The following is a 23,729-nucleotide window of genomic DNA, read 5'->3' as shown; positions in this document are numbered from 1 at the left end:
CATTTCATGATTGGTTTGACAGGGAGACAACACCTGAGGGATTGAAGTGAAGCCATGGTGGCTTTAAGACCCGTGTCCAGGTAACGTTTTTTCAGGGCAGAAAAGTGCGCTCGGGAGCGCTGGCATGAAGCGTTTGTGCGCTGAGAGGAAAAGCGCTGCACATCCGTCCTGTCTCTATGACGACACACTGTTGACAACGGCCACTGTATGACCGACACTGCTCCGTTACTTTTAATTGCATGTATTTTTTTCAGATAATTTATTTTGCGATGTCGGTGAGGTCAACAGCGCTTTTCTGAAAAGTCTAAAGATTTTCAACTCAAAGTTGTAGCACTTGGAAAAAAGAAGCTGGACGCGGCCATTTTTCTCCAGACGGTCGCTTCTTTCATTCAGCAAATAAAGTGAGAATTCTGAGCTTAACCGTAATTAAACATTAAACGTAGAACTGGGGGCGCTGATGGCCTAGCCGTCAGGTTGTGTCCCATGTAGAGAAACTCCAATCATGCCATTCCCCACTCTCTCTCTCTGCTGATTTCTGTCCACTGTCCGTACTCAATAAAGGCAAAAATCCCCCAAAGAAAACAAAACCATAGAACTCAATACATTTCTCACACATCGCTGTAATCCTCTTCCATGTAAAGTTTTATCTCGTGTGTTGTCTCCTCACAGTGGCTCTTCGTCTGACAGCGTGGTACATCTCTAATCGCTGCACGTCTTTTATCTCGGACGTTATCTTTGACGGGAGCGACAGGCCGGATTCTGAGAGAAAACAACAGCTGAGACTAAAGTTTGATTTTCCTTCATTGTTCAACATCTGTGTGCAGACACTTCTCTGCCTCTGCATGACGCCTGACAGCCTGCAGTGTCTGTGTGTGTGTGTGTGTGTGTGTGTGTTTGGGGGCTCTTATTCTCTCCACGTACTAAAGGTCAGAGCTTCTGCTTCTGAGCATTTTAATATTTCTGACACACAGAGACACATCGAGCCGTGCAAGTGTTTTCAAACAGACACAAAAATAGAAATGTCAGAATGCATCATTTGTGACACCAACTCTGCGAAGAAAAAAAAAAAAACACAACAAGTGTGGCAAGAGAGGAAGTGTGTGTGTGTGTGTGTGTGTGTGGCTGTTTTCTAGGTTTTAAATAGAGCACGATATCTGTATTTATTTATCTTTGCCTTCTGCGGTCTCTAGACGGAAAAGCACAGAGAGAAGAATTAAAGAGGTAGTTTGGATTTTTTTGCAGTAGGTTTTTGAGCTATACTAATCAACCATTATTGGCCAAATTCACAAAAAGGAGAAAGTCAAGTTTTGCGCTCACTAAACTCATGCAATGAGTCAAAATGATACAGTCTAATTAAAAAAACAAGCAAAGGGTTAAACGCTCCTCAAACTGTGCTGTGGAGCGAACAGTGTCTCTTTGCACCCGGGATGTTTGCAGGTATGTAAATGATTCATGATGCAGTTGTTTGGGGGAAAAACTAGCGCCTAGCTATGCAAAAAAACCTCATTACAAAAGCGTCTTGTTTTGAAAACACCGACAACCACGCAGAGATAAGAGTGAAAAGAAAAATGACCCTCTGTTGAGAGTTGGCAGTAACTGCGCCGAAGTGTTTATGAGAGATGAGGGGCACAAACGTTGCATCCATCCATTTTTTAAACGTCTATTTCCCGTTCGGGGTCGCGGGGGTCTGGAGCCAATCGCAGCTGCCAAGGGGCAAGAGGCGGGGTTACACGCCAGCCAATCACAGGGCCACAAACGTTCCAGCGGCTGTCAGCGGCTCCACACTTTTCATCCACATGTGTAGAGACAGTCTGGAGTCCTTTTGCACAACGAGGGTAAGAGCGTTTCACATGATTCTGTGTCTGTACCTTTAAATATGTAAATGAGCTGTGTCTGACCACGCCCCCTCTCTGGAAGGGCTTTGGGTGTACTCGGTGCTTTCTCGCTCCATGTCCTATTGTTTACGGTGAGAAGGCAGACTCAGAGGTCAGAACAAACACCTAGCTGTGGGAGTGTCACCCACCTGGGGGAGGGGCTACTGCCCTTTGTGATGTCATGAAGGGAAAAACTCCAAATGGCCTGTTTGAGCACACATTTTCTGAAAAGTGGAGCAGGGAGAAGACGGAGAGGATGGACTTCAAGACTTTACAAGTTCCATTTGTAGGCTGCTAAAGTTACACTCGATGGTAGAACTGGTACCTAAGGAGACAATTATTTCCCAGTGTTGGTGGAAACCAACGCTGAGCTGAAGGCAGACTCCACATTTAAACGCTAAACAAGAACAAACTGCACTGAGCAGGACATCTCTGCGGGCGTGTTTGCACCTGAATATGATATGTTTAAGTGATGTGCAGCTCATGGAGCTTTTATCATCCACCATCCGTTCTTGGTGCATTACACCCTGAGAGTATATGACGATCAACACTGTATATAAACATGTGTCATGTCCTCTTTTACATTACAGGCTTTATCTCCAGTTTGCATGTTCAGGCTGTGAGTGAGCTTCATGTTTTAAATCCCAATCCACCAGGTCCTGCTTCTCTACAGCGTCCCATCTTATCTCTCCTCGCCGGGGCCCGTGTAAAGGCATGGTGGAGGTATTACGGGGTGAGAAACCGCGTCGGAGCAGGTGTAAATCACAGCAGTGAGATTAGGTCCCTGATTTACTGCCTCCTCCCTGAGAGAGAGAGAGAGAGAGAGCAAGAGAGAGAGGGAAAGAGGAACAGATAAAGACATCAATCATCAACTCTCGGCGAGGCGTCAGCCTTTAATATTTGTCGTGTTTCTGGTGTCCCCGTCAATATTTTTTCTTCTTTATGAGATAAGGAGGAGTGAAATAATTGCTCAGCTGCAGCGGCACAGCCTATAGAGAGCCTTTGGGGTGCTGTGTGTGTGTGTGTGTGTATGAACCCAGTGAACTCAAACAACCCTGAGACTCACTGCAGAATAATGTGGTGGATTTGTGACCTGGTTCTCCCCTTCACACAATCCGAAACCAAGTCCTGATTTTTCATGATTGTATAGATTCTATTGTGGTGTGAGGTCGTCTGGGTCGCACTGATTTCAAATTGTAAATATCACACATGGTAAATATTTAGAGAAGAAGACGAAGATACTTTATTAATCTTAAAATGGGAAATTCAGTTTTACACTGTGTTATTGAGACATGCTACACACACATAGACTGAAACACATGCACAAACAGGATCCTGTGGACGTGCACTAATGGAGAGATTTCAGAGTGACGGGGCTGCTCACAGAGAGCGCTCTTGAGCTGGGGTCCGTTGCCTTGCTCAAGGGCACTTCAGCAGCGCTCAAGAAGTGAACTGGCACCTCTCCAGCTACCAGACCAATTTCCAGACTTGGTCCGGCCCTTGACCCTCCGGTTACCAAACAAAGTCCCTTCAGACTGAGCTACTGCCGCCCAAAACAATTGGTGCCCAACGTGGTGCGATCCGACTTCCTGTTGTGGGGAGGGAACCTTGAGGACAGGATTGCCACGTGAACAAAACGATAGTCGATTGTGAAGAACAGCAGCAGCAAATAAATGTTTCACTCACCTCCTGCTCGCTCTCTAGCATCTACAGCCCATCGTTACACCGTCCTTGAGACCTCATCCAAAGATTTTTCTTTTAACTTTGTACATTTTCTTTGTACCCAGTCCAGTAGCTATCATTGTCGATTCTTCCCGCCTGTCCTCTGCCGTTTGTTTACTCAGAAGTCCAGTGTGACGATGAGAGGTTTTCCAGTGTTCAGAGTCAGGACTCGTTGGTCGTTGGTGGATGAATCTGTCAGTGTGTGGTGGGGCTGTTTTGTACACTCTGTTGCTCTCCACATATTACAGGAACAACACTGTTTCATCTATCTTTATATGTCAGCATGTGTGTGTGGGCGCTGTCACATTTTTAACATCTGTGATGATTTTAAAAGCTGAAACTGGGATTCAAACCCTGCCTTTCTGTCGAGTCTGAGAGGAGGCTGCTTGCTGCCACTTCAATGTCTGTGCTGGATTAAGGTGATGTTTTATACATGCACGCCTCCTCACAAAGCGTACACTCTCTCTGGACTCTCTGAGCTCTGAGGTGCATCACTCACTTTAAATCCCTCACTCATCACTGTTTGTTGAATGAACGTGTTGGATGGACTTCTTTGACCCTATGCAGACTTAAACACTTAAACGTACTCTAATCTACAGGTCTACTTTAGGTCTGCTTCCTTCAGACCTCCTGACCTCCATCAGTCAGACGGGCACTGGGACTTATAATCTTTGATCTCAGGACCTTTTCTTACTTTCTGTTCCAAAAGTCAGAACTGAACTAGGGAAAAAGGCATTTCAGTTTGCTGCTCCGTTTACTCTGAACGAATTACAAAAAGAGCTGAAACTTCACAAGCTGCTCTGATTGGACGTTTTTTTTTAGAGGAAGTTAAATGACTTAGAGGCGGACACATCTGGATGCAGATGTTCTTTTTCAGAATTTCCCAGTTTGGGATCAAGAAAGTAATTCTATTCTATTCTATTCTATTCTTCCTGATGTGTTCTTGGATGATATTGATAAGTATCTGCTTTTCAGATTTGTTATTTGCGTCTTTTAATGTCTAATGATGTATTTTTAGTGTTTGAATGTTTGGCTTCTCGTTGTTTGTGTGAAACTCTGTACACTGTGCTGCTGCCTGTCTCGTCCAGGACGCTCTTAAAAAATAGATTTTTAATCTCAATAAGATTATTTCCTGGTTAAATAAAGGTTAAAAATAATCTTGCAGTGTGTGCCAAGCTTTGGGAATACCTATAGCTTGGCCCACACTGCGACATATATGTCACAACATCATCTGCATAGTTGTGAGTTTTGCATAAACAAGGGCATTTATGTCTTCAATTCTACACATAATCACGGGTGACGATAGTACAAACACACTCTACTAAAGCTGTGTGTAGAATGAGGAACATCTGAGTCATAATAATGATTGAAGAGGATTGTAGCTCCATCACAGAACAAGCCAAAATTTCTCACTGAACTTTAAATTTTTTTTTTTTAAAGTCTGTGGATGTGAACGTCTGACGCTGCAGAGTTCAGCTGACACAGTGCCAGGTGCTTCAGGTGTAATAATACTCTGAATCACTTTACACGAGGAGCCTGAGCCCAGGTGAGAAGTAAATCCAGGACAAAACACACAGAAAAAGAAGACCCATTTTTTTTTTCCTTATTGTTGTGATTCATTGTGTTTGGTCTGTTTTGCTCGCACACCTCTGAGGTCAGCTGCTTCCACGTGTCTGCTAAATAACTGAACTTGATGGTTTGGCTGCCAAATATTTCTGCAAGTATGCAGCAAACACAGACAAGCATTCATAAAAAAAAACACTATACATTGTTAGGTTGGAAGGAACAATATGTCTTAGTCTCCCTTCAGCTCAGCGTTTGTTTCCACCAACACTGGGAAATAATTGTCTCCTTAGGTACCAGTTCTACCACCGAGTGTAACTTTAGCAGCCTACAAATGGAACTTGTAAAGTCTTGAAATCCATCCTCTCCGTCTTTTCCCTGCTCCACTTTTCAGAAAATGTGTGCTCAAACAGGCCGTTTGGAGATTTTCCCTTTGTGACATCACAAAGGGCAGTAGCCCCTCCCCCAGGTGGGTGACACTCCCACAGCTAGGTGTTTGTTCTGCCCTCTGAGTCTGCCCCTTCTCACCGTAAACAATAGGACATGGAGCGAGAAAGCACCGAGTACACCCAAGTCCTTTCAGAGAGGGGGCGTGGTCAGACACAGCTCATTTACATATTTAAAGGTACAGACACAGAAACAGTCTGTTCTGAGCAGGGCTGAAATAGAGGGGTTTATAGACATGATCAAATACAAAATCAGAGTGGATTTAGAACAAGAAACTTTTTGAGGAGCTCTGAGACTTTTTTACACTGAAGAGGAGGAGAATATGTCACCTTTAAATATCTAATATGTGAGTGCACTGGGGGAGGGGGAGAAAAACCTGCACAAAGTCATCAAGTTTCAGTCAATTTCTTACATTTTATTACTGTTGCACCATTTATACAAGTACATATAATTTTGAATGCATCAAATTTCCATATCATCTTTTTGTTTGTTTTTTTCCATGAACGTGTAGTGTGGAAGTAGCAGAGGTGAGACATGGGATGAAAATATCAACTGTAGTTGTCATGGATGCAGACTGAGAAATAATAATCATAATAATAATAATAATATATATATTTTTTAATTCCACTTGACCAAAAAGACAGGACTACAGGTTCACCCAACCACGGACATGCAATTTACTGAGTCAAGAGAGGAAGAAAAAAACGAAGAAAAAAAACCCAAGTGACACACAACGCTCCGCCATGTTTGTTTCTGCTACGGTTTGACGAGTGCTGGGGAGGAAACGACGTTGTGTGGCACTTGTATGCAACTGAAGAGTCGGCGAATGGATGGATGAGATGAGGAAATATAAACGTGTGTATCCACAGATATGCAAAGAAGGAAACTAGAGGGGGTTTAGGATTTCTGATTTATTTCGGCTTATCAAAGCGTTTACTTTGCAAATTTGATTTTTCCAATTCGGAGATGATCACGACCATGATGAATCCTTTCTTTCCTGCCTTCCTGATGCCTCTCTTTCCTTCTTTCTATCCTTCATTTGTCTTCATTTCCTCTTTCATTTCTCTCTTTTAATATCATCTTTTCTTCCTCTCTCTTATATGAAAGTATAAATATCACCAATATTGGGGATACAAACTTTCTCCTTTTGCAATGCATACTTAAATTGTGATTTCTTAAGTACCTTATCTTCTTCCTTCCTTCCTTCCTGTCCTTCTCTCTTCCTTCCTTCCTTCCTTTCCCTTCCACATAAATATTTCAACTTGAGTGAAAGATGTAATTACGTCCTCCTTCCATCCCTGCACATGTGTAGATATTAGTCGTTATATATTCCATAAAGTAAAGGAAATGCATGAGGGGTGAAAATGACAAAAAATCAGAAGCTCCCTTTTCCCCGTCCTGGAGTGACAGCGTTGCGTCGCGTACTGTTGCCATGGAGACATGGAGCACAGTAGATGGAACAGGCGATGATGTCTCCCAGGGTTCCTCCTGTCTCATCGATGACATCACACTGATTGATGACGGATCGACTTTAAAAATAAAGGCAGGAACGCAGACCTGCAGGGCGGCTTACATACCAGACTGCTGAGGTTTGGCTCCTCCTCCTCCTCCTCCTCCTCCTGCTGCTTGAATGATCTCCTCTATGCACATAGTTCGGCTTGGTCTGGTTAATTCATGTTCAGACAAAATGATTTAAGCGACCGGCGTTCTATGAGATCAATTCTTTCAAACCTCAGAATCAAATTATCTGGATGTCAAACAAAATGTGCATAAATTTGTAATTTAGAAGTCCTCGGTGTTAAGGAATCTTTTGAGTTTAATCTCAAAACTTTGCGATTTCTTCTTCTGCAAGTGGTCTTGATCTCAGAACCGGTCTGGAGACCTCTTTTTAAAGGTCTTGGGATCCAAAGCATTTTTACTTGATTTAATATTTAAATCAAGACCGGTTAAGACCACAACTGATGGGCTGTTTTTTTCCACATCATTCCTGTGATTAGAGGGAAACGCCCCTTTCTAACCCCCCCGGTTACGGACTAAACCTTCTCTGTGTTTGGGTGGGTGACATGGCCTCGTGGTCTTGGTCTTGGAGCTCTCTGGACTCGGGTATGATATGCTCTTGGCTACAACACTAATGAAAATACATTCTGAGATTTAATCTCTGACTTCAAAATCAAATGAATGTATCAAATGTGGCCGTAAAGCTCTTGTGTAACCGATCCAGAAACAGATTAATCTTTAAATATTTTCAACATTCGACTTCAAAATTGACTCTCAAAGTCCCTCCAATCAGCCTGTGCACTCTTTAGTTTTTGTGCTTTTTGTTTCAAAGTATAACCTTCACATTTCTTGCTGCCTAATCCTGAAAGTGAACTCCTACTTTTCTTGCATATTTGCAAACTTTGTGGGACTTTTAGTGTCACTCTTAGCAGGTTAGAAAAAGGATTTGAGTTTTCTATTTTAGTGACAAAGTCCAGAATCTAAATCGGACGAGTCAGTTTCGTGTATTTTTCGATCCGGGTGATAAACATCAGAGGTCTGGTATGTTGAGCCGTCGGTGGAGGTGGACCCTCTGCAGCAGTGACTCCATCCTTCAACTAAAATCTTCTCTGTTTTAAAAAACGAATCATCAGATTTGAACGGAGGATCAGAGATTTCTAAGAACACCGCAAGAGGTTTCATTGGAGCCAGGCTTTGCAGATTTTACAGGCATATTACAAATGTTAAAAAACCTCTTAGTTGAGTTACAATATATACCTCCTAAGGGTTCCAGTAAAAAATCTGAAAAATGTCTACGACTTGTTTTACACGTCTAAGAATGTGTTTCTGCTCTGACAAAGCCCGCCTCTTAAAAAACGTCCCACATGTCTCAGAAAGCCTGAACGTTCTCAGCCCCCACAATCAATTTAGTTTTTTCTTTTTTAACCAGAGAGGAAAGAAACGGGGAGCAACACCGTCCAACAATCCTGACCACTAGGCCACAGCAGACGAGACTTTCAGGAGGAGGACGAGGGTGAGAGAGAGGGAGAGAGAGAGAGCAGACGGACTCAATGCAGGTCCAGCTGGTGAAGTGATTTCTTAAACCCCGCCCTCCCCCTCCTCCTCCCCCCCTCCCCCTTCCCCAGGTTTAGATATTGATGACATCACAGAGATCAGGTGACGCTGTGTGAGAGAGAGAGAGAAAGGGATGATGGGATGTGTGATGGCGAGGCCGACACAGACTCGTATCAAAGTTCAAATACTACAGCAGAAAAAATAAAAATCAAACATAACAATAATAATAGCAATAATCATCTGCAGCAGTGGGAAACTTCGCTCCAGTCCTCATTCAACAAATCGTCGTCGTCACAATTATTATTATTATTGTTATTTTCATAATATGGGCGGGGCTAGTTAATTTTTTATTTTTTTATCTTCGTCGTTGAGTTAGGTACTTTTATTTTTTTATTTTTTTATTTCCGAAAAGAAGCTGTCCATTAATCTTGAACTGCTACGGTTTGATCCTTGCTTGGTGCCTCTGTGGCGTTCGCCTCCTTGGCGGGAGGCTCAGCGGCTGGTGTTGAACTAGCGGCGGCTGCTGCGGCCTCCTTCGCCGCCGGAGACGCCTCCGTGGGCTTGGGGTCGGGGGAGGCAGCGGGGGCCGCCTCTGCTTTGGCTGCTGGTGCCGCGGGGGCCTCAGTCTTTTTGGCGTCGGCCTCACCTTTACTCTCGGCCGCGGGCTTCGCCTCGGGCTCCTTGGCGGCGGCGGCGGGGGCAGGGGCCGATTCCTTCGCTGGGGCGGGGGCAGCCGCTTTCTCCTCAGCCGGCTCCGCGCTCTTGGGCGCCGCGTCTGATTTGGGCTCGGCGTTGGCGGCGGGTTTTTCGGGCTCCTTCTTCTCCTCGTCTTTGGCCGCCGCAGCGTCTGCGGCCGGCGCATCCTTGGCCGCCGTGTCGTTCGCTACCTCCTTCCCGTCGGCAGCCGGGGCCTCGTCTTTATTCTCCTTCGGAGCCTCGCTCTCCTCGGCAGAGGCGCCCTCTGCTTTGGCGTCCTTGTCTTTGGCCTTTTCATCGTTTACGTTGTAGCCCTTCTTCTTTTTGCTGAGCTTGCCTCCCATTTTGGATCTCTGGCCTCTGAAAATGAAAAGAGAAATAAAACAGTTTTACTCGTTTTGGAAAATAAATCATCAGAGTTCGAGAGAGCAGGAAGACGAAAAGCACAACTTTTCAAAATAAAACAAAGAAATCAAAAATGTGCAAAAAAAATCATCTCTTGAGCACATTGGAGGCTCCTGAGTAACATTCCTCAGAGATAATTTACAACATAATTTCAGTTTCTCCTTGTTGTGAAAAATAATCAATTGAACAAGTGACCTCAGCGTTTGACTTGCACAAAGCGACATGTCTGAACATCGCATAAAGAACGAAGAAGGTCAGAAACTTCACTCAGAGAAGATCTGCGGTAACCAAATGTTTATGAGAAAACAAATCTCCACCGTTGCATTTCAGATGTTCCCCCCAGCGTGATGCATCTCCCCTTCAACACGTCCTTAAATAAATGTGTTACAACCTGAGGAAATAAACGGTGCAGATGCAGAAACCCAAAGCGTCTAAGGACCGCAGAGACTCGTCTCGTCTCACCTCTCAGCTCCACAACTTGTCATTAAGAATGCGAGAGAAAGTTCCTCCACAGCTGAGGCGCCGACAGCGAGAAAATAAATTAAAATCCCTGTTACTGAGAAAACTCTTATCAAACAGCTTTTCTTTTCATTTCCTCCCAGGGGCCACTGAAGCTCATTAAATTCACACCTTCCACAGACGGTAGTAACACATTTGAATACTATTTAACGTGCGTCTCATTAGGGGCGGCTGACAATGTTACACCTGTATGAAATATAATGTGGTGTTACAAAACATGCAAGAACTTCATGAAGACACATGCATGTTTAACAAATGTGCAGATTGGTTCAGCCCTCTGCCACCCCTCCAAAAAACAAACATGGACTCTTCCAATGGAAACACAACAAGCAGGTTTCTAAATCAACTTTTGGACCGGTTTATCACAACTTGTTTTTTTTTAGGTCTCTTATTTCTTAAAGTGTTCGTTTGTGTTGCAGGAGATCATGTGACCTCGTGGTGAAGCTAAAGACGCTCAAACACGAAAAGAAAGGTTATGGCGCTGGATAAATTTACAGAGTGGGAGCATATAAATACAAAATAAGAGTGGGCCTAAAATCGAACCTTGCGGTACACCACAGGTAAAACAAGAGGTGGAGGATGAGTGGTTACCTATGGTGACCGCAAAGGTTCTGTCTAAAAGATAGGAATAAAACCAGCTAAGTGCAGTGCCCTTGACCAACCCAGGACTCGAGACGTTCAATTAAAATGGCATGATCTACAGTATTGAATGCCGCACGTAAATCTAAAAGAATTAAAATTGTTCTGTCAGTAGCTAAAAGTAGGTCATTTGTTACTCTGAGGAGGGCTGTTTCTGTACTATGGAGTGCTCTAAAACCAGACTGAAACTTCTCAAAGAGGTCATTGTCATTCATAAAAGCTAAAATCTGCGTTGAAACAACTTTCTCTAAAACTTTGGATAAAAACGGGAGTTTAGAAATAGGTCTAAAATTACTAAGAACAGTGGGGTTAAGATTTGGTTTCTTTAAAAGAGGTACTCTCAGCTTAAGACAATGTACAAACCTTCAAAATAAAAGCCTGACAAGATTTATTTTAAATGCAAAATAAGGGAATTGTATACATTTGATTACAATCAGAAATCGTTTGACATCCCTGGTTTAGTCCCAATGTTTAAACTATTGATGTGTGCCTTCATGTGTTTTCATCCTGATGGTTTGTACGCTTACTGGTTTCTGTAATCCAGCGGTTGGCAGCTGGAGTTGTCCTCTTCTTCACAGGCTCCAGCAAAAATGTAAAACGTACAAAAAGACATTTTTTGCAAACACGAGTTGGGTTGGATTTAATCTCAGGAGAGCACATCAACTGGTTACCTTGAGCTTGTGTCATAAAGAACAGATAGCATAGAAACCAGTAGAGTGATGAAACCGGCTCTTTGATGGTAACGGTCCGATCACCGGTCACCAGATACCGTACGTGGTCAAACCCAAACGCTGTCACCCTCTCTGGGTTCAGAACGCATGTGGTCACGCCTTGGCTCTGCTCCGCACACACCTTCCTACAACAACCCACCGGATTATATTTCATGTGATTAAGAGCTGAAGGTAAAAAGACACTGAGCAGGTAGACAGCACACACACACACACACACACACACACACACACACACACACACACACACACACACACACACACACACACACACACACACACACACACACACACACACACACACACACCTGCAGATTCCTGGCTCACCCCCTCAGCCGAAGGGATTTTTTCTTTTTTCACCGACTTCACCATCTGTTTCCTCGATGGGGGGAGAGGACTTGAATCCCACAACAAATCATCCTTATTAGGAGCAAAGACTCGGAACAGAACAATTTGTTGTTTGAAATGTGAAGTTCTCTGTGTTGACGCTTAAAAGTGCCAAAAACAACTTGGCAGAGTATCCTGCTCATTAGAGGAGTCCGGAGAGAAATGAGAGCCGTGAGTGTGTGTGTGTGTGTGTGTGTGTGTGTGTGTGTGTGTGTGTGTGTGTGTGTGTGTGTGTGTGTGTGTGTGTGTGTGTGTGTGTGTGTTTAAAATCCAAACTGCTCCTTTCACCGGAGGAAAAAATAACCTGAAAAAAAGACACACATGTTTTCTAACTACTTCATTATCTTTTCAAGGAAACAATTCAAGCCTTCACTTTCAGCTTCATGACTGTGACCTGCACTGTCCACATAGTCAGTGTGCGCTGCGTTGTGTCATCGGCATGGATTTGCACCTTTCAACGGCGCGCGCCCTGCCTCACCGGGTCTGTTTCTGGAGTGTGAGAACTACAAGATCACACATGTTGCCCTCTCGTTCTGAGTTTATTTCGCTGTTGAATCTACGATCAGGTGTCTGCATGTTGTGTTTTATTTTGAAAGTTGAACGGACGCTCTGTGCGTTTTCCTTGTTTGACTTCCTGTCAGGGTCGATCTGCTCTGTTCAGCTTGACATCTACTTGCACCGGGCTCGGTTAAAAATAGACTTGGAGCGTATTTAAAACTGAGCAGAGCGTAGTGTAGTGGCGCAGCTGGCACGCTCCAGAGACGGTGGAAACGCAACCGACCATCAAAACCATCAGAAGAAAAACTGCTTTGGAGTAGCTGTCACCTGTTAGTGACCACGATGTGTGAAAGGGTTAAGTTGATTTTCTAAAGATCTCAACTCATCGATCTCGTTAACTCGTGATAACAAGTTGATTATTTGAAACCTCCAGAAAAAGAAAAAAACGACTGAACTGAACTAATTTTCAAAATAAAAGCAGAACAGTTATCCCAAGGTAAAATGTCCTCTTTGGGCTTCTGTAGTCTTGACAGGTTTTTTATCGTGTTGTCGTGTTGTCTGGCTAAATGTAAAAAACAAACTAAAGAAATGTCCTTCATGTAACCTCACGGCACCTTGACCTTCATCTCTACGCAGGTTGATTCTAAAAAAACCACATGTTTGTTCATCCGTCTGTGAAAGTGAAAAAAACACGTCTCTGTAAGCAGACGTGACCTTCTCCTCCCAAACAAACCCCGACCACAGAGCCACTCTGCAGGCTGCACTCACAGACCGGCCCTGTGAACGGGGACGGAGGCGGGGCGGTGAATCCTCTCAAAATGCTAATCGCCTCGTCGCCTCTGACTGGAAATTACTCCACTATTCATGCAAAACTCCCCCTAAACGTCCAGCGGGCCGGTATCTGCCAGGGAGGCCGTTCCTGCCGCAGCTCTTCACGGGGCCACAATGGAGGTCTCTCTCTCTCCCTCTCTCTCTCTCTCTCTGCTACATCACATCATTTGACTCTGGGGCTTTGAGCTGCCAGCACAATGACTCACCATCATCTGGGGGCCAGACAATGGCTTCTTTTCAAGCGAAGGCACGCTTTCACGCTGCTGGGCGTGTGGTCGTAGTGTTTTGAAGAGCTGGGGCAGGGCCCGGACAACCTGGAGGAAATGTTTCTGTGTCGCACAAAGGACTTAATTTAACCTGAAAAAGCTGCAGGCAGGGAGGCACAAAGGGAAGTCTGATCGGCCTGCTGTAAAACTTCCAGCATCACTTTATATACCACCGATGGAGGGAACACACTCTTCTGAGTATGGCATTTAGCCGACACTAAAGTGGGAGTTCCACTTCTTTTGTACCTGGGCCCAACTTATTGATGCTTTGAAAGTTAACTGGTACACTGATTTGTTATTGTTCCCGCTGGTAACTTCAGCTGGCAGCTTCATACGTCTAAATACAACTAAGTTTTAGATTCTGCTCCTGAATGCTCTGGATTTGTTTGGACCAGAGAAGGTAAGGCAGTTTTAAGGCACCCCCCACACGGCCGTTTTGGACGCCCCTCGGTTTGCCAGATATGAGAGCAGTTATCAGGTCAACAGGTGTTGCAGCGATGGAAGCGGGCAAGAGAAGTGGTTCAGATAGAAGTGATTGTACCCGACCTAAAAAGCCTCTGCATGTTTCTAATAAGCTCCACGAGCAGAAACGTGCTCAAACTAGGATCAATATTGGAGATGCTTTTTGAAAAATGGAGAGAGGTTAGAACACAGAAAGGTTTACAGACCCATGCAGAGCTGGATAAACACTGAAGCTTCAGAGTCCACCACATGGTGACCTGAGTGAGCATCGACAAAACCAGAAATCTAAACTTACAGGACTTTACTTCAGAGGCTGAAAGGAAGGTTTTTACTGACGCCAGGATCGGATCAATAAGGAGTTCATTGAGCTGAAAAAAAATCATGCAGAGCTACTTTATAGGTTTCACTGACAACATGAAAGGAGAACATGAGGAGAATATGGGACGTTTAAGAGCGTGTACTACACTCCACTGTAAAGTCAGTGCATCTCTCTGAGGTCCATTTATTTCCCTGAGAGTGCAGACACACAAGATTAACCCCACCTGCGCTTTTTTTTTTCCAGCGTGTTCAGCGTTTGCCTCCCTCGCACACCCACTCCCAAACACCCCGCCAGCTGCTGAATTAACAAAAAAAAACCACATGATTGATCACCGCAAGTGTTTGTGCGACGTTATTAAATCGAGGATCAAATCGGTGTCCGGGGCGAGTGGAGCGGTGGCAAAGAGGTTTAAGATGAGCGAGCGTCCCCGAAGGGAGCAGATGGTTAAAATCTCCTCAGATTTTCTCTCTCTCGCTCTTTCTGGCGAGTGATCTGTCACGCCCACACACCGACGCTGCTGCTCCTCTCTCTGCTCTCGTTTCCCCGTCTACACTATACTTGCCTCCCACATTATTCTCTCTGCATTGCAATTGTCCCTCCGTCACACTTACAGCCTGCCCTCCTCTTGTCTGCTTCACCTGCACTCGTTTTTTCTCTCCTGAGTTTGCAATTCAAATCCTTCCACATCAATTCTCCTCCTCCCTCCTCAGCCTCTCTCTCTCTCTCTCTCTCTCTCTCTTCTCTCTCCTTCTGACATTTTCTTTGGCATGTCTGAATTTCACTCCTCCTGCAGCCCCTACAGTACAGTATGTGCAGAGGTACGATGAGTGACTCACTATCTCAGAGAGTCAACCTTTTACGGTATGTGATTGTTTTTAAGGCTTGATTTTTGGGTTAATGTAATCTCCTCACATACTGAAGAGGTATGTGTTATAAATGCCACAGTATTCATCATATCTCTTTCTGCAGGTCAGATTTGTAATCCCTCTCCTGTCCCTCTGCTCAGGCAGATGGAGGTCTACAGGAGGTCCTGGGGTCACAGTGAACCCCCCGGCCTCTGAGCAGTGCTGAGCCCGGCCTGGCAGGTTCTGTGTTTCTCCAATCCAAAGGTTAAAGCTGTCACTGACCGGCTCCCTGTCCTGCTCCGACTCACTGTTTCTGCTTCTGATTCGGGGTTTGAAAATGAAACAGAAGGAGCTGCAGCAGGAGGAGCTACATGAGGAGCTGCAGGAGGAGGAGCTGCAGGAGGAGATGAAGGAGGAGCTACATGAGGAGCTGCAGGAGGAGGAGCAGGAGGAGGAACTGCAGGAGGAGCTACATGAGGAGCTGCAGGAGGAGGAGCAGGAGGAGCTACATGAGGAGCTGCAGGAGGAGCTGCAGGAGGAGGAGCAGGTGGAGGAACTGTAGAAGGAGCTGCAGGTGGAGGAGGTGCAGGAGGAGGTGCAGGAGCACTAACAACTCTTTAATTTCAGAGTTGAAAAAAAAACTGTGTGAAAACATTCTCAAAGAAGCAGCAGGGGGCGCTGGATTGTTTGTTCCAGATATTAAAGAGTCCATATTCTGCCCTTTTTGGGGTTTGTATATTTAATCTATGTTCCTACTTTTGTACGTTCACAATAGATAAAGTTCTAAAAAAGTGTCTGTTTTCATGTACTGCTCCTCCTTGCTCCCTCTACGCTCTGAGTCCGTCAGCTGCACTCTGTTGAGCCCACACTGTTAGACCCCACGTGGGCCAAGTCTGCTCTGATTGGTCTGCCGATCCGCTCTGTCGTTATTGGTCAGTTGCTCAGCACGCTTCTCGGAAATTTCAACATGAGCTGCAGGGCCACAACGAGCCAATGGGCTTAGATCAGTGATCTCACACTGACAATGACGCCGCACTGACACTACAGCTAACAGGAGGACGTAGGAGAAGACGCGTTTCTACAGACTTTGAATTTTTGAACATAGATGTGCCTAAACATGCACAGGACACTATGAAAACACACTAAAGAGCAAATAAAACCAGAAAAGTATAATATGGGACCTTTAAGAATTTTTGACCAGATACACAATTTAAAAAAGTAACTGCAGAAACATAATCACCCTTTTGTGTTGAACTGAGATGATGCACGCTATGCTAAATGGAAAATTTGAGAAGAATTAATAAATCAAACATGCAAAATGTTCAAAACTAAAATGACAAACAACAAGTGAATTGACAGCTATAGAACAAGACGCTTCAGCAGATTCCTCTTATGTAACTACGGCAATCACACATAGAAAACGCTTGCTAGCTAGCGGCTATTCCCCCCCCCCCCCCCCCCCCCCCGATGTGTGTTGTATTGGAGAGCTCGGGCAGGTCGAGGACCTTCTGCACTGTTTTTTACTTTTCCTGAAAACGGAGAAAATGTTATTTACCCCAGATTCAGTCAGAGATAAGTGAATCCAGCCTGCAGCTAAAGGCAACAGTTTGATCTTGCGTGTCACATTGACCTCCATTTTCAAATATCTGTCTTATCAGAGTGTCTCTAAACTGATCTACAGTCACAACACGGAGATATTTCAGCCGCTGCGTTTCAGCCTGAGCGCTTCGTCCGACCTCTGTGACCCAGCAGCTGTCAGATCAACATCCCGACTACAGAGCTGCTACTTAATGAGCATCTCCTGTAGCATACTATTCTGTTTTAGTGTGGAACTCATGCACTCCATTTCTATACCTGAGTGCTGAGGTTTAATCTCCATAATGTAATAAATGTGATGTAAAGACTTCAGATACTGTTACCAGAGATCGCTCCTTTTAAAACACATTGCTGCAGAACTGCTCAATCAAAACTATCCGAGACGGTGTGTCCGGGCGTTTTGTGCAGAAAATACAGTGGAGCAGTTGGGTGAAATATCGTACCCTGCGTGCCTCCAACATGGATGTCATGCTATAATTCATCACACAGGCCTGAACACTTCCTCCTCCTGCTGCCATCCAGCTGGCTGATTTAAGTCGAGTCTGTTCCTCCAAAAGTGCAGCGAGCGAGTGCACGGAGCCGAGCGGACAGGCCGGAGAAAACTGGAGCAGAAAATTTGGCCCAATCACACACACACACACACACACACACACAATCTACACCGGGCTCTACTGCACTAAAAGAAACAGGAGGGAGCAGATGCATGCTGGGAGTTTGTAGCTCACTGTCAGAAAAAAAGGCCGATTTGAGAAACTCAAGGAGCTGCGATGACAGGTCGGAGTGACGACGGTTTTTCACAGGCGAGATTCTCACTTTGTGTTTGGTGTGATTCCTCCGCAGCAGCAGCAGTGAAGATATTTTTTAAAAAAACACAGCGCTCCAAAACTTGGCAAGCCTTACGACATCAGAGCCAAGGATGATGCAAAAAGTACTCTCTGTCACTGTTTTCCACCACAGTCGACTCTTTTTATTCCAGCATGAAAAACCCTTGTTGAGTGTGAGGATACAGTAGCAGGCACAGAGTGTACCGTCGGCAAGCGTTCCCCCGAGTCAAAGCTAGCAGCGGGACCCGGCGGCTAGCAGCTATTTCTGTACCTACAGTAAACACTCTGAGTCTACACCGACCTCCAGCTGCGCGATGAAGCCAATTTCATCCCCGTGTACCTCAGGATTAACACAAGAGACATAATGGGTCTGCAGCTGCTTCTTCAGAAATGTGCGTTTTAACGGTTTAGACTTTATAAATAAATGACATGGCTAAAAAATAAAGGGAAAAATGTCTGCACACTGTTCAGCTACAAACGAGCAATTTCATCTAACCAGGACAGCTCAGTCACCAGGTCGTCTGAAGTTTCATGCTCTCTCTCTCTCTCATGTGTGTGTTTCAGTAAAGACAAGAACAAACTACGCCTTGCACATGTTTTCCATTGGTTGTAAAGAAACAGAGTGATCAGATAAGCAGCTGTGAGATGGACTGAGTGTTGAGTTCTCTGCACTGTCAGTAAATACAGAACCAGGTTTATGCAGCGACCACTGCAGAAGTGCATTCAACCTGCAGTTCCTTGAATGTCCACTTGAGGCTGGCAAGCCTCAGACCTTAGAGACCATGATACAAAATCTGTTTTTAAAGCAGAATTAAACGTGTTTACAGCCTGGTTCAAAACGCCGTGTGTAGATCTTCATCCCTTATTGCTGTAAAAACTGTACAGAGGGGTTTGACTTTTTTTAAGGTTATGGGTTTTGTATGAATGACATCACATCATATTACTGCATGTCACTATCTGTAAATCTAAGTTACTAACCACATATTTGCATCAGAAACCTCTCATGTCTTAGGTTCCTCTGGATCGTTGGTGGAGACGGCCTGCTGCTATTGAAGCGTTTGCACAGAAGAAAAGCGCTGCAAGTCCGTTCTGTCTCCATGACAACAGTCTGTTGACAACGGCCGCTGTGTGACCGAAACTTCTCCGTTACTTTTTACTGCATGTTTTATATTTGAGAATCGTTTATTTCTCTGATCAGACACGGATCTGTAGGCGGCAAAACTACCGGAGAATATCATACATTTGGAAAAGAGCGCCGCCGGTGACGTCAACAGCGCCTTTCTGAGAAGTTGAAAGATTTTCAATTTGAGGGCCCGGAGCGACCTGCTGCTGCGATCGCTCCTCCTCATTGGAAATCATTTTAAAAAGACGCTGGCGCTCATGAAAAAATGTCAGGGCCTCACAGTACAGACACCTGAATCACAGTCTAATTAAATGAATTCTCACAGAGGTCGTTTGGATCCCCTCCATCACGGTTTACTCACTTTCCTCGAGCTACGACGGACCGAACACTCAAAGAGAACAAAAGAAAGTTGAAAGGAAAGAGAGAGGGGGTGGGGGGTGGGGGGGGGGATAGAAAATCTGAGTTTGTTTTGTGAACTTTATTTTTAATGGAATATTTGATCTGGAAACCCGTTTTGGAGTTCATGGTGAAGCAGGAAGTGATCAAAACAGAGTCATCACTTTGTTGTAGTGAGCGGTCTAATTCCACAGAGTACACACACACACACACACACACACTGCCCACTGCTCATCCTGGCCTCAGGCTGAACACACACACATACACACACCTCCACACACACACTCATTGGTGTTTAGAGGATCAATGGTGGAAATCGACAGAGCTTGAGAAAACTCCGGGCCCTGAAATGGTTATTGATCAGCGGCCACAGAGAGCCGCTGTGTGTTCAGCTGCTGCTTACGAGTCCGAGGACGCACTCAGCAGAGATGAAAGCCAGCGAGGCGCTTTGAGACTTTCTTACTGAAACGCTTATTTGTGAATACAAAAAAACAAAAAATCGCTCAGAAAGCTTTCTCTGTGGCTGCAGAGGGAAACCAAGTGCAGACAAAACAAAACAGAGAAGTGAAACGGATCGGTCGCTCTCTGCGGAGGCGCTGACATTTCACTGTCTCGTCCTCAGACGCTCACATGACCTCCATGTCTGCAAAGTTTGTCTGGATGGAAAGTGAATCATCAGAAACGCTCTGCTTCTCTTATTTCTCAACGCAAACCACTTCTGACATCTTTATTGTGATAAGTTATTAAGAAATCCACCCCCCCCCCCCCCCCACCCACTACCCCCGTAGTTCACTGCCACTCTAGTCAATCATTGTGTTTCCACAGCGAGCGCCGCGGTCCGTCTCCAGAGCGTGCCACCAGTGCCACAACACTAACTTTGACGGAGTACACTGAAGGCAGGCGTCAAGCTAGACAAAATATGACAACCCGGACAGGAAATCAGACAAGGAAACACACAGAGCGTCCGGTCGATTTCAAAATAAAACCGTGGCGCTGACAGACCGTGGCACGCACAGTATGTGGAGATCGGGGGTCGAGGTCGCAGCTCGGCCCAACCTTACTGGATAAGAAGTTTATAGTGGAAACAAGCGTGATCCGTCGGTAAAATGGACGACTGTAAAATGATAGCATGCAGAATTCAATACTAATACCTGCTGTGTGTGTGTGTGTGTGTGTGTGTGTGTGTGTGTGTGTGTGTGTGTGTGTGTGTGTGTGTGTGTGTGTGTGTGTGTGTGTGTGTGTGTGTGTGTGTGTGTGTGTGTGTGTGTGTGTGCGCGTGTGTTTTAAATTCTGACTTTAATTCAAGAATTGCCACCGAGGTTAAAAATCTTCTTTTCAAATGTGAGTTAAAAAAGGATAAATATAAACTACTACAAGAGCCAGCTCTGAATAAAGACGAGCGATCATTCTGATGAATTAAAAAGTTTTTCTGTCTCTTGATGTTTCTCACGTCTCTCTCCGCTCAGCCGGACTCGTTTCATCAGACTGTGAGACGGAGCGAAGCCTCTGGCCTTGTTTCTCCGGTAAAATGTTGAAACGATTTTTTTTTTTTTTTCCTACTGCCTGACACATCCAGGTCAAACTTTCAGGATGTGTTAAGTGAAAGCACAGGTGCTATCAAAGCTTCAGCAAAGTACCCATAATTCAGTGCGTTACAGGCGTTCGCCTGTCACCAGCGTTTTGATGTAACTGGGTTGTGTCAGTTTGTCATCCCTGGGAAGTTTTTCACCTTGAATAGACAGTTTCTAAAAGTACTGAACAGTGAACACAGGACGGACTGTTCTGTTGTTACTGTAAGAGTTTAAGACAGAAGGTTGGAGATCAAAAGTGAACCATGTGAGGATTTATTCACTTTAAAGAATTCATGATTTCAGCATGAAAAATGGTTTTAAAACTTCTTACATTATCAGCATCTGTTTATCCAGCCCGACAAAAGAGATCCAGAGCCGTTTTCACATATTCACTCCAAAATATCTAGATTATTTCAGGAAATTCTCCTGACCTGGTTGTTCACACATGCACCTCACAGAGGGAGACTATCACTTTCAGAGGGGACGAAGCAACAGAGTCTGCTTTACCATGCTATAATGAGAATATTTGACTTTATATCAATGCTACACTCAATTCACCAGGAATCACAATCTCAACAAAAGAGTGAAGAAGAACATACCGGAGAACAAAAAATGTAATTCAGGGGTTCAATCATCCTGTGCAGATTGTAGCGGTCACAGGATATAAACGTCACCACCTCCTCCCATTCGCTCGAGGTGAATTCTCCTGAGAAAATCCTGCTGCGTTCTCACATCAGATCACTCTGACTTCTGCGGAAAAAATACGAGGAGGGTGGCAGGAGAAACTCTGAATAAAGTCTGAGTGAATAAAACCGGCTCTTTGCGTTCACACAAACCTCCTGCAGATATCAGGACTTTTTTCCGGAGCGTTTTTTTATGCAAGTTTGAAAGCCCTAATACGTTTCAAACACCATTTACTTGTTTAGCTCATGAAGAGCCTTCAGAAGTCCCTTCAGTCTGTTTCATAAGCACTTAAAAATTTCTTACAGCAGGTTGAAGGACACTTTTTCACACAGCGTTAGCGCCCAACAGTGTTAGATAAAGAAAAGAGAAGAACCTGACTGATCTCTTATAAAACAACTATAAGAATATTAAAGCTCTGCCAGTTATTCCTGTTTTATGCATCTTTTTTTATATTCAAGTAGAAATCCATCGGCACACCTGACCCTCCATGATGCATACCTCTAAAGACAGCAGATCCAACCATCATGTGGATAATGTGACTGATTGGACCTGTCAGGTGCGTTTGCTCCCTTGGTTCTATTTGTTCAGACGGATAAGAGACTCTGGGAGGACAGGAATGAAGGCAGCAGCTCTCAATCACCCAAGGCTGTTTTAGTGTTTGCATGGTCCCTAACCTGCCTCCCCCCCCCCTCCCTTCTCTGAAAACAGCAGCCTTGGACCTGATGGATAAGTCTGACCAGTCGGCCTTAGAGAGGCTGTATCCAATGTAGAGAAATGAAACTAATTCTTCAAACATTCCATCAGTTTTTAGTTTAACTTTAGTCTTCTGGATGAAATCCCACCTGAGCAGACCTTTCCTGTATTCACACTCAAACTCATCCCGACCAGGCCCCTAGTACATTTTATAAGTGAGTCAGGGTGATGTGTGAACACACCAGGTTATATTCAGTAAAGAGAGCAAAAACTTAGATGTACAGTAAATCAGATATAAAGAGCAAAAACGATCCTTATCGCGTCAGACTCCATTGCTTCATCAGACATTTCGGATCTGCATCCTTTTGACGTCAACTCAAGAAGATTTCGAAGCAGACGGTCCATAAATTTTCAGGAGTGCATGTGTGAAAAAGCCCGTGGAGACTCATCACCTGCTACAGAGCGTTAGATCGATCAGTCGTCATAACGGCTGTACGGGGAGCTCCAGGATCCACAGGGACTGATCATCAGTCTGTATCCCAGAGAGAAGCTCTGAGGAGGGGCACGATCAGACTCGAGCAGCAGGTCCTCTGGGACGTGAGGAAAATTTAATGAAGTCTAATAGCCGTCACAACCTGTTGTTGGAGTCGGAGCTAATGGAGCTCGAGACGAGCTGAACTGTAAGCCGCCACAGGAAACGCGGCCAACCTTTAATGGCCTCACAAATCACCGACGATGTTACAGATCAAAACGTCACATTAAAATGATATTAGTGTTTATTTTAATCTGCTCCCACCATCAGGCGTCCCGTACACATAACACGCTTCGATCAACCCTGAAGAGCATGTTTGGAAGAACTACCGTCAGAAAATGTGCATCGATTGAACTTCTTTTGTGTTGAAATATGAAGTGAGGCTTTAATGATTTATCAGCTGAGAGAGCTGTGAGCTTCAGAGGTGACGGGATTCTTCAATACATCCTCAGAAATATGCAGGGTGACACATCGACTTTTTAGTTCTTTGTGACTCGCATGGATACCCCACAGATCGAGCCGCCATCGAACTTTCAGCACATTCCTGATGGATGTGGCAGTGAGAGAGAGGGCCGCTTGGTCTCTGCAGCTTTGTGAGCTCATGTCAACAGTTCAGGTGTGTTGTGTTTTTTTTTTTGTTCCAGTGCCTCACACACCTCGTTCAGACGGTGTTTACTGATTATATTCACAATTTCCCAATTTGGGATTAATAAAACTCGTCCATCCTCCTGTCGGTCTGTCCTTTTATACATCCATCCATCTAACCATCCATCCATCGTTTATCATCCTATCCATCCATCTATCAGTCCATCCATCCATCCTTCCATCTATCCATCCAGCTGTCCGTCTATCATCTTTCCAAATTACTATCCATCCATTCATCCATCCTTCTTTCTCTAAATCCTTCCATCTATCATCTAGCTATCTGCCTATAATCTGTTTATCATCCATCCATCTATCCATCCATCTATCAGTCCATCCATCCATCCATCCATCCTTTCCTCTATCCATCTAGCTACCCACAGCCGCTGCAACGAGGACTATAGAAACTGTAAAAC

The 23,729-nt window shown here is 44.7% G+C and overlaps 2 protein-coding genes across 3 annotated transcripts in view; one reads left to right on the top strand and one right to left on the bottom strand.

The window, feature by feature from the left end:
• The window catches only part of oc90 (otoconin 90), a 433,801-nt gene that overhangs the window by 347,097 nt on the left and 62,975 nt on the right, over nt 1-23,729 (top strand). The window lies entirely within an intron of this gene.
• Nucleotides 6,001-23,729, bottom strand: part of basp1 (brain abundant, membrane attached signal protein 1) — a 47,419-nt gene continuing 29,690 nt past the window's right edge. For both annotated transcript variants that reach the window (XM_061043655.1, XM_061043653.1), the window contains one exon: nt 6,001-9,713. In XM_061043655.1, coding sequence (XP_060899638.1) covers nt 9,080-9,697 — 618 coding nt within the window. In that variant the 5' untranslated portion in view covers nt 9,698-9,713 and the 3' untranslated portion in view covers nt 6,001-9,079. The remainder of the gene's footprint in view (nt 9,714-23,729) is intronic.

Source organism: Labrus mixtus, chromosome 8, assembly GCF_963584025.1.
Source record: "Labrus mixtus chromosome 8, fLabMix1.1, whole genome shotgun sequence".
NCBI lineage: Eukaryota > Metazoa > Chordata > Actinopteri > Labriformes > Labridae > Labrus > Labrus mixtus.
The sequence above is the reverse complement of the archived record's forward strand: the minus strand, read 5'-3'. Positions and strand labels throughout refer to the sequence as shown.